This window comes from Lepidothrix coronata, unplaced genomic scaffold (assembly GCF_001604755.1).
Source record: "Lepidothrix coronata isolate B3197 unplaced genomic scaffold, Lepidothrix_coronata-1.0 Scaffold364, whole genome shotgun sequence".
Classification (NCBI taxonomy): Eukaryota; Metazoa; Chordata; class Aves; order Passeriformes; family Pipridae; genus Lepidothrix; species Lepidothrix coronata.
Genome location: NW_016690544.1, coordinates 25729 through 35386, shown reverse-complemented (window position 1 = coordinate 35386; position 9658 = coordinate 25729). Strand labels below are relative to the sequence as shown.

Here is a 9658-nt window from a genome sequence, read left to right as displayed (position 1 = left end):
CCCCCCAACAACCCCTCTGTGTCCCAGCTGCTGCAGGACAGTGTCCCATCCCACCCAACAACCCCTCTGTGTCCCAGCTGCTGCAGGACAGTGTCCCATCCCACCCAATAACCCCCCTGTGTCCCAGTTGCTGCAGGACAGTGTCCCATCCCATCCAATAACCCCCCTGTGTCCCAGTTGCTGTAGGACAGTGTCCCATCCCATCCAATAACCCCCCTGTGTCCCAGCTGCTGCAGGACAGTGTCCCAGCCCCAGAGATGTGCTTCCAATCCAGCAGCACGGGTGTTGACTCAGGGGTGTTTTGGAGGAGTGTGTTCTCTGAAAGTCCAAACCCTTGGGTTTCACTCAGGGTGTTTCCCTGCAAGAAACACTTTCCAAAGCAGAATTAATGCCCAACACTCCCCTTTCAATCTGAGTTGTTGCTCACCATTTAACCCTCCCCCCGTGGGAGTGTGGAGCCCACCTTGTCCTTGTCCCCAGACCTAAACTCAGTATTTGATCTCTGGGTGATGCTTTCCTGGTTCACTCTTCTTGCTAAGACAGGTCCCTGTGCTTGTAGAGAAGGGTGAGGAACTGAGGAGGATCAAAGGACTGCAGGGAGGGAGGGCAGGTTTGCTGCCCTCGTGGAGTGTGACTGCACTCGGTGTCTGACAGGGACAGGAGAGCAGCACTGAGACTCCAAGAGGGGTTCAGGAGCTCTAATAATCTATTTTATAGAGCCATCCAAAACCAACACACTTTTTTTTTCCCAATAGCCCTGTTCTCTCAGCCATTGAACTGTTTTTTAGTTACTCCTTGTATTAGTTTCTGCCAGAATCCCCAGGTTCTCAAAGCATCAGGTTAATAGGGAGAATCCTGAGGAGGAAAGTGGCTCTTTTCCCCAGAGGAATTGGGATTCTGAGAGAACCTTCAGGCTGTTGGATGGAGGTTGTGAGGAGGCTCCTGAAGGTGAAGAAGGTGAAGCTGAGGAGGGTGGAAGTGTTGAAGGCAAGAGGATATTTATGGTGACCCAACATTTCTGACCAAGGTTCAGTTCAGGTTTCTGTTGCTGTTATCCATCTGAAACCTGCTTATAGCAGGAGATAAGAGGGTTAATGGACCAGGAGAAAACAGAAGGAATTACTTAGGGAGCAGGAACTGGACTAATTCCAGGGTTTACTGGGTTTTTCGTGGCCTGGATGATGATGATGATGATGATGTTCATCCCTCATCCCACCCTGTCTGGGTGCAGTGAGTTTCTCAGGAATATTTGCAATCCAACTGTAGAGTTGAAAACAATTATTGTTGGTTTAACTCACCTGGACAGAATTCCCACTGTGTGGATTCCCAGATGCACAGTTCCAGTGGGATGTAATTTGCATTTACACTGATATTTGCAGTCCATGAAAGGGAGTAAAAGTTCAGGAGAGAATTCTGCACTTTTGCACTGAGTCACCCACTTCCATACACTGCTGGGGTTTATTCCCAGGTATTTATTGCCATCAGAAATATTAAGGATTTCTGTAAAAACACAATCTTCCTGTGGGTTTTTTACTTCCATGCTTGGTTAGTGTGTTAAATTTAATGTGTAAGTAGAGAAATAAACCTGAGTGCTAAACTTGCATCTTGTTTTCTGTTTCCAGGCTCCAGGAGCAGCTGGAAAAACGGGAAGCTTAGGGAAGAAACCTGGTGAGTCCTGTGTTGTGACAGCACCTTCTGGCTGTTCTTAAGTGTTTAAGTTCAATGGCAACAAAATCTTTCCCATGGAAATAAAGGATGTTTGGCTTGGTCATTTTGTAGTAGTTTGCACTGATGAAAAGAACTGTAATAAATGCAGTTAATAAATAATGTAACTGTAATGAAATAATTCATCATCTCTGATCATTCTGACATGTCAGTCATAAACAGCAGGTAGCTAGAGAATAAAAGTCTGCTCGAAAATGAATGTAAACTTCCTGATGGGTTGCTGAACAGAACAGTGGAAGCCATTCCCCCTTGTCCTGTCCCTCCATGCCTTATCCAAAGTCCCTTTCCAGCTCTTTTGGACCCCTTTTAAGCACTGGAAGTGGCTGTGAAGTCTCTTCTCGGTAATTCAGTACTTAAACAAACAAAATGAGAAAGTTCTTCGTGGAAGAGAAGCCATTGGGGTTTTTTTAAACTTCTTTTTCTGGACACTTTTCCCTGAATTTCTGCCTCCCTGTGATGTGCAAGAGCTGAATGTTACACCTGGGCTTTGTATTGTAACTCATTTAACATAAATGAGTAAAACCCCTCTAAGGTGCTGGTTGGTGGCAGGGGGTGGCTCATACCTTGTAAGCCACATTTTGTAGGTAAAAACGAGAAATTTCTTGTTCTGAGAGAGAGATAAGAAGTGTCAGATTTTTGCTCTTCCATTGTGATCTGAACATGGGAACTGCTGAGGCAGCAAGAGAGGTTTTCCTGATTTTTGAGGAACTCCCACCATTGATTTGCTTGCTGGTGTTCATTCTGCCTCCTGAGTGGCTTTAGGATGGAGGGATTGATGGAATTCTGTGGGAATTCCATTAATTCAAATGGAATTCCTGCAGATGCAGGAGCCTGCAGACTTCCAGCAGGAGAGTCCTGTCTCCTGCCCGACATCCCGGTGACCTGGGATCACTCAGCCCTCTGCTCCTGCCCCCTCCCTGTGCAGCTCAGAAGTTCCTCTGACCAGTTCTGATTTTCCCAGTCATCCTTTGCTTCTCCATTTCAATTCAGCAGTTGTTTATTTTCCTGTCAGGCCTCAGCTCCCTTTGTTCCTTCCCTCCAGCCAGACCTGGCTGTGCTGCCCCTGCTGCTCTTGCTTCCCCTGCAGGGAACACCTGAGGGATTACCTGCTGTGCCCTGGCACCTGAAATGGGCTTTTCAGCAGGAAAAGCACCCCTCTTTGTGGATTAAGCACCCTTCTTGTGGATTAAGCCCCCCTTTTTGTGGATTAAGCCCCCCTTTTTGTGGATTAAGCCCCCTTTTTGTGGATTAAAGGTCCTCCCTCCCCCTCCTCATGGTTTGGGGCCAGGGCTGAACTCAGTTACGAGCTGTGGGTGGGACATCCAAACCCAGCTGCCCAAAACCTCCTGTCCCTTCAAATTGGCTCCAAAACTGGGTTCCCTTTGTGGGACCACAATAATTCTCTGTCTTTCCCCAGGCACTGTGGACCAGCCCAGACCTCAGGCTGTGCTGGGGGAGCTTTGCAGAGGGGTTGGTGAGCTCAGGGCTCCGTGTCCCTGCGGGCTGGAAGGGGGTCACACAAAGCACCTCTCTGTGCCAGCGGCCATGGAATGAAGGTTCCCAAAGAAATCCTCTTTGAAAACGTTCATTTGGGGTCTGGGGCTGAAAAATCAATTCATTTGCACCTCTCAGTGCAACCCCATTGGACTGTCACCAACGTGGCTCCTCTTTTTAGGGAGCTCAGTCCAAAGGTTGGACTCGAATAAATGGAATTTCAGGGAGTTGTATTTGCTGGAAAACAGTATTAGGAAACTGGATTTTAAGAGCTGTATAGCTGTGGTTGTTATTTTTCTTGTTATTGTTATTCTCTATTTCAAATATTTTTATCTCCTACCTGTAGAGCTGTTGTATCTCTTTTGGTTTATTATTTATTTTCTCCTGCAGTGCCCTGAACTTCTCATTTATTTTGTAATTACCACGTGTACTCCTGGAAATACACAAAGACATCACGATTTTCTGGAAAGAAAGGCCACAGTGATTGCAGCACAGTCAGTGTTGGATAGAATGTGTTCAGGTTTTTCCAAATTAACCTTTTCTTCCCCTTGTGCTCCCCCAGAAATTGCCCAAGTTATTGCCTCTTACACAGCCACGGGCCCAGAACAGCTCACTCTGGCTCCTGGGCAGCTCATCCTCATCAGGAAGAAGAATCCAGGTGGTTGGTGGGAAGGAGAGCTCCAAGTTAGTGCCTTTTTTTAATTGTAATAAAATTCCACGTTAAAAAAAATGGTGATTATTTTTTTTAGTTGTTCAAAATGCTGAACCATTTTGAGAATGTTCTGCAATTCAGCATTTAAAGAGAAAATACATTTACAAAAATATGCCCCCGTGGCCATCCCTGATCTGGGAATAACCTGGGAGGGGGAACAGCAGGGGATCCATGGGGTGTTTTCCTGGAGTTCCCTCAGAAAGGTGGATTTTAGGGCTTGTTTTGGCTGCTTTTGAATCCCCCCCGAGTTTTTTTAAGAGTAGAACTTGACAGTTTGATCCCACTAAATGAGGGGTTTTGGTTTGGGCTTTTTAACAGGGAATATCAGGTGAAAAAATGTCATTGGTTTATTTTACAGTGCAGAGGCTCAAAAAGGAATTTAATTGTTTTCCCCCGTTACCACCTGCCCTTTTTGCCTTTTCTGGGGATATTTTTTCATCTCTTGTGGAGAAAGCACCTTCCAGGATTCCTTAGGGATTTGTTCTCACTGACCTTTACGCTGCTGGTAACTTTTACCTTTGAAAAGTCTCCATTAAATGGATTTTAAGACAGCAAAGAAGCCTCACGGGGCAAGATCTGCCACAATTCTCCCTGAGCAGCTGCTGGGAGGTTCTAAAACAATTCATTTTTGGTTGTGTAAATATTCAGTGTGACTTTAGATACTTTAATGGGATACAACTGGTTTTTATTTCATTATCAGTCCCCTGACTATTCTATAAATATTCTATTTATTCTCCTCTTCCACACTTGGGGGTCAGAGTGGAGGGAAAATAAGGCCAATGTTTTAAACTGGTTTAATGCAGCATCCAAAAATAGCTTAAAATTAATGCTCTAGATGCTCTTTAGATCAAGTGTTTTCTTTTTTAGTAAAGATTTAAAGAGGGGACAAACTAGTTAAAGAATAGTAAATCTGTTAGAGGACCTTTTTTTCCCTCAAATTTAACGTTAATTCCTTTTTAAAGGCAAAATTCTTCCTGCCCAAAACGCCAACTTTGTTCTAACGACTCAAACAGGGAACAAAGAGTTAAAATAAATTCTTAACACAGATTTAGAGGCTGAGATGGGGTTCAGAGTTGTGGAATAACCTTTCTCGCAGCCAGGATTTTTTAATTTATTTGGTTTCAATGACCAGGGCAGTCGGGGAGGTACCAGGGGGAGGTTTCTGTCCCGCTCTGGTGGCACAAGGTGTTGAAAAGCTCAGAGGCCGTTTCTTTAAAAGAAAAAGAGGTGATTTGGATCCTTAATCTCTGCTTGAACTGTCACAATCTGGTATCGATTTAAACTCAATTCTTTAAGCATTTAAATGCTAATGGAAGTGTTGTAATGTTCAACTACTGCCAAAACCAGCTGGTTTTTCCTTACAAAATGCAGATTTTACCTTACCAAACAGCAGTTTTTTCCTGCTCTAAAGCTGCCGTGAGTGCCAACAGCTCAAGTGTTGGGTCCCCACCTTGCCCAGGCGCTGAATCCTCCTCCCCGATGTGGGAACCCTCCTGACAGCCCCGTTCCCTGCTCCCCGAAGTGTGACCCCTCCTGACAGCCCCGTTCCCTGCTCCCCGAAGTGTGAACCCTCCTGACAGCCCCGTTCCCTGCTCCCCGAAGTGTGACCCCTCCTGACAGCCCCGTTCTCTCCCCAGGCCCGAGGCAAGAAGCGCCAGATCGGTTGGTTCCCCGCCAACTACGTGAAGCTGCTGAGCCCCGGGACCAGCAAAACCACCCCCACCGAGCTGCCCAAGGCGGCCCCCGCAGGTGAGAGCCCCCTCTTCCCGCGGGATTCCCGCCTGGAATGTCCCGAAAAGAACTCGGGGCTTGGCCTCAGTTCTCCCTGGGGGTGGATTTTCCCTTGAGCTGAGAAGAGCGGGCAGAGCTCGGTGTGTTCCTGGGAAGGGTGGGATGCTCCAAAACCACTCCTGAGGTGACATCTTCCATTTTCTGGCCCTCCAGGGTTCAAATTTCTTGGTGCTGATTGGAGCTGTGGGAAAAATTCCTCTTTTAAATTTTGGAAGGCGGCATAAACTCGTGAAACGAAGGATTTATCCAGCGCGCTGGGTCTTTGTCACACCAAGTTTTCTGGGGGAAAAGACCCTTTGGGTTTAAATTCCATACATTTTATAGTTTCACAAAATCCTACCCTTTTTCAGATAAATTTGATATATTCATTTTTGCCTAAAATTCCTCTTTCAAATTTAGAAAGATGTCGTAAACTTGTGAAACAGAGGATTTATCCAGCGCGCTGGGTCTTTCTCTCACCGAGTTTTCTGGGGGAAAAGACCCTTTGGGTTTAAATTCCATACATTTTATAGTTTCACAAAATCCCACCCTTTTTCAGATAAGTTTGATGTATTCATTTTTGCCTAAAATTCCTCTTTTAAATTTAGAAAGATGTCATAAACTCATGAAACAAAGGGTTTATTCAGCACACTGGGTCTTTCACTGAATTTTTTGGGGAAAAAGACCCTTTGGGTTTCAATCTCAGACATTTTATAGTTTCACAAAATCCCACCCCTTTTTCAGATACGTTTAATGTATTCATTTTTGCCTAAAAAGCTTTCTCTCCTGTGAAAAAGGGGCTTTCCCTTCCTTCCAGTTGGCTGCTGGGCATCCTCTGTCAAAACCGATGGACCTTCCCTTGTTCTCAGCCCAAAGAGAGAAAAGAAACCCCTGAGAACAAAATTTCCACGTGGCCCCGAAACATTTTCACTTGGATATCTCACAAATTTGTGATACATCTATAAAAACTCATAGTTTATTTCTCATAGAGCAGAGCAGTTTTTAGAGCTTTAGAGGAGGGGTTTTTAGGGTTTTTAGAGGTTTTTTAGCACTGAGGCACCTCCCCTTCAGAGCCTTCCCTTTTTCCTGAGGGGAGTGGGAAGTGCTCCCTGGAGATGGAGCTTTTTTCTGTATTTTAAGGTTTAGGAAACGACACAAAAGCAACAGACCGTGAGGTTTTTCATGGAATCACAGAATGGAAAAGGACCCTGAGGATCATATTCCATGATTCCATGTTTCTCTAACTGGTGCTCTCTGGCTCCTCTGATAGAAATCTAAAGATGCAGAAAATCAGTCTTCCCAAAACCACCATAAATTTGGGGTTAAAATGGTAAGTCAGCATTGAGACACAAACTTTTACAAGGCAACACGGTGGGAATTTATATACATTTATATCCATTTTTGAAATTATTTCAGGTCTGACAGTCTGGGGCTTTTCCCACGTGGTAAATTTTACAGAGTGAAGTTTTAAACCCTTTTTTCATTGCCTGCAGAGCATCGAAATCTTGATTAAATCATAATTGAGTGAAAAAGAGAGAAGCTTTTTGGCAGATTAAAATAAGTTCCTGGCTGAGTACAAGAGTGAAAATAAAAGCAAATTTTAGGATTAATCCAATGGAGAGAACCTGCCAGAAAGGCTCAGTAATAGAAGTCTTAGATCTGGTGGGAAAATACCAGCAGTCCTGTGGCTTGGCCAGAGAAAACAGAGAGAAATAGAGGAAACTGTTTATTTCCATAAAAGTCCTGGTGTTCAGAGAGCCAGGGAAGGTGCTCAGTTAGGATGGAGCAGGAGCAGCTGAAGGGCAGCTGGAAAGGCCTGGGAGGCTCCTTGTTCCTCTCCTTTTCCAAGAGTTTTGTGTGCCAGACTCCTTCCTGAGACTGCAGGGACATCACCACTGGCTTTCTCTTGGATTAGGGAGCTTCAGATACCAGAATTTCAAATGTTTCCCAGGTTTTCCTGTCCACCCACCACTCCTGGTGGGACGTTCCAGGCCAGGTTGGACAGGGCTTGGAGCAACCTGGGCTGGTGGAAGGTGTCCCTGCCCATGGCAGGGGTGGCACTGGGTGGGCTTTGAGGTCCTTCCCAACCCAAACCATTCTGGGATTCTGCTTTTCAGAACAGGTTGTTGAAGATGCAAAATGCACTTTTTATAAACTGATGCTTTTGTAGGAAAAAAACTATATTTATAAAGCAAAGGAGAGCTGTCAGTAGAAGGCCAATGTCCTTGAAGGGTTTGACTTTTTACTACGTATTTTTTCAATCTTCTTCCACTGTTGGGCATTTCCAGACAAAGTTCCCCTCTGGAGCCAGGCTGGGAGAGCTGGGGGGGTTCACCTGGAGAACAGAAGGCTCCAGAAGGACCTGAGAGCCCCTTGCAGGGCCTAAAGGGGCTCCAGGAGAGCTGGAGAGGGACCTGGGACAAGGGATGGAGGGACAGGACATGGGGAATGGCTTCCCAGTGCCAGAGGGCAGGGAGAGATGGGATATTGGGAAGGAATTCCTGGCTGGGAGGGTGGTGAGGCCCTGGTTTCTCAGAGCTTTAAGGTCCCTCCCAACCCAAACCAGTCTGTGCATTCCATGAAACTCTTCGGGTCTTTAAATGACCTGGAGCCAGTTTGAGGAGGGCTGAGCTGAGCCCCAGGAGGGGCAGGAGGGGTCAGGCTGGGCTGGGGCAGAGCAGAGTTTGTGGCTGTTTTGTGCCCTTGGGCAGGCTCAGGGTGGATCTCAGGACAAGGTTCTTCCCCCAGAGGGTGGTGGGCACTGACCAGGCTCCCCAGGGCAGTGGGCACGGCCCCAAGGCTGCCAGAGCTCCAGGAGGGTTTGGACAACGCTCTGAGGGACAGGGGGGAGTGTTGGGGTGTCCTGGGCAGGGCCAGGGCTGTCCCAGGTGGTGGCTGGTGGTCCCTGCCCGCAGTGGCTGACAGGGCTGTGTTCAGTGTGCCAGGTGATCGGCATGTACGACTACACGGCGCAGAACGACGACGAGCTGGCCTTCAGCAAGGGGCAGATCATCACCGTGCTCAACAGGGAGGACCCCGACTGGTGGAAGGGGGAGGTCAACGGCCACGTGGGGCTCTTCCCCTCCAACTACGTGAAGCTGACCACGGACACGGACCCCAGCCAGCAGTGTGAGTGCCCTGTCTCTGTGCTCTCTCAGGTCAAACATGCAGCATTGCTGGCTCCCAGGTCTGCAGGCCCCACTGCCCCTCTGTGCCCTTGGCCGAGTCTCTTTGAAGACCTTCCAGTAGCGCAAACCTTTGTGTTGTTTTATTTTCAGTTCCCATCCCCTCCCCCCCCACCCCTGGCATGTTTTTCCCCCCTCCCCTCCCTCCCCTCCCCGATCATTTTTGCTCCATGCCCTCGACACGCCTGACTCATTTTCCTTGCTTGAATTTGCTCATTGTTTTGTTTTGCTTATGTGTTGTTTTCCTCCTTTTTCTAGGAATCATATGTTGTCCATCCCCCACTCAGGCTTGAAAGTCCTCAAAGAGACCCACTATCCCATAACACTGCCCAGAGGGATGATGGGAGATGCAGCCTTGATCATGTGGCTTCCAGCATGATCATCTACTGCCTTCTGAGTAGAAGAACACACTGCAGAGCAGTTTTACCTCATTTTTCCATTAGTTGCATGGAATCGCAATGGTTGAGTTCATGACCTGCAGATAGATGCAAAATTAATTATTAAAAAACAAACAAACAAACAAAACAAAACACAAAACCACACACACACAAAAAAAATAAAATTTTTTAAAAAAATAATAAAAATCAGAGGATAGTGGGTCCTTTTGTGGCTTTCAGAGTTACCAAACTAATGTTTCCACCTTTGCACAGGTGCTTTGGGTAGTTTTAAAACAATTATTTTTTAAAAAGATATATTTTAGCCTTTGGAAGGAAAAGCATAAATTAAATTTCTTCATTGCAATTTTGGTTGTGCAAAAAGACCCACTATCAAG

At 46.4% G+C, this 9658-nt stretch overlaps 1 protein-coding gene across 1 annotated transcript in view; it reads left to right on the top strand.

The window, feature by feature from the left end:
• ITSN1 (intersectin 1) overlaps window positions 1-9658 on the top strand; it is a 77515-nt gene that overhangs the window by 49229 nt on the left and 18628 nt on the right. Inside the window, exons 22-25 of the mRNA XM_017838844.1 lie at window positions 1623-1668; window positions 3782-3903; window positions 5569-5680; window positions 8639-8830. Of these exons, the coding sequence (XP_017694333.1) occupies window positions 1623-1668; window positions 3782-3903; window positions 5569-5680; window positions 8639-8830 (472 nt within the window). The remainder of the gene's footprint in view (window positions 1-1622; window positions 1669-3781; window positions 3904-5568; window positions 5681-8638; window positions 8831-9658) is intronic.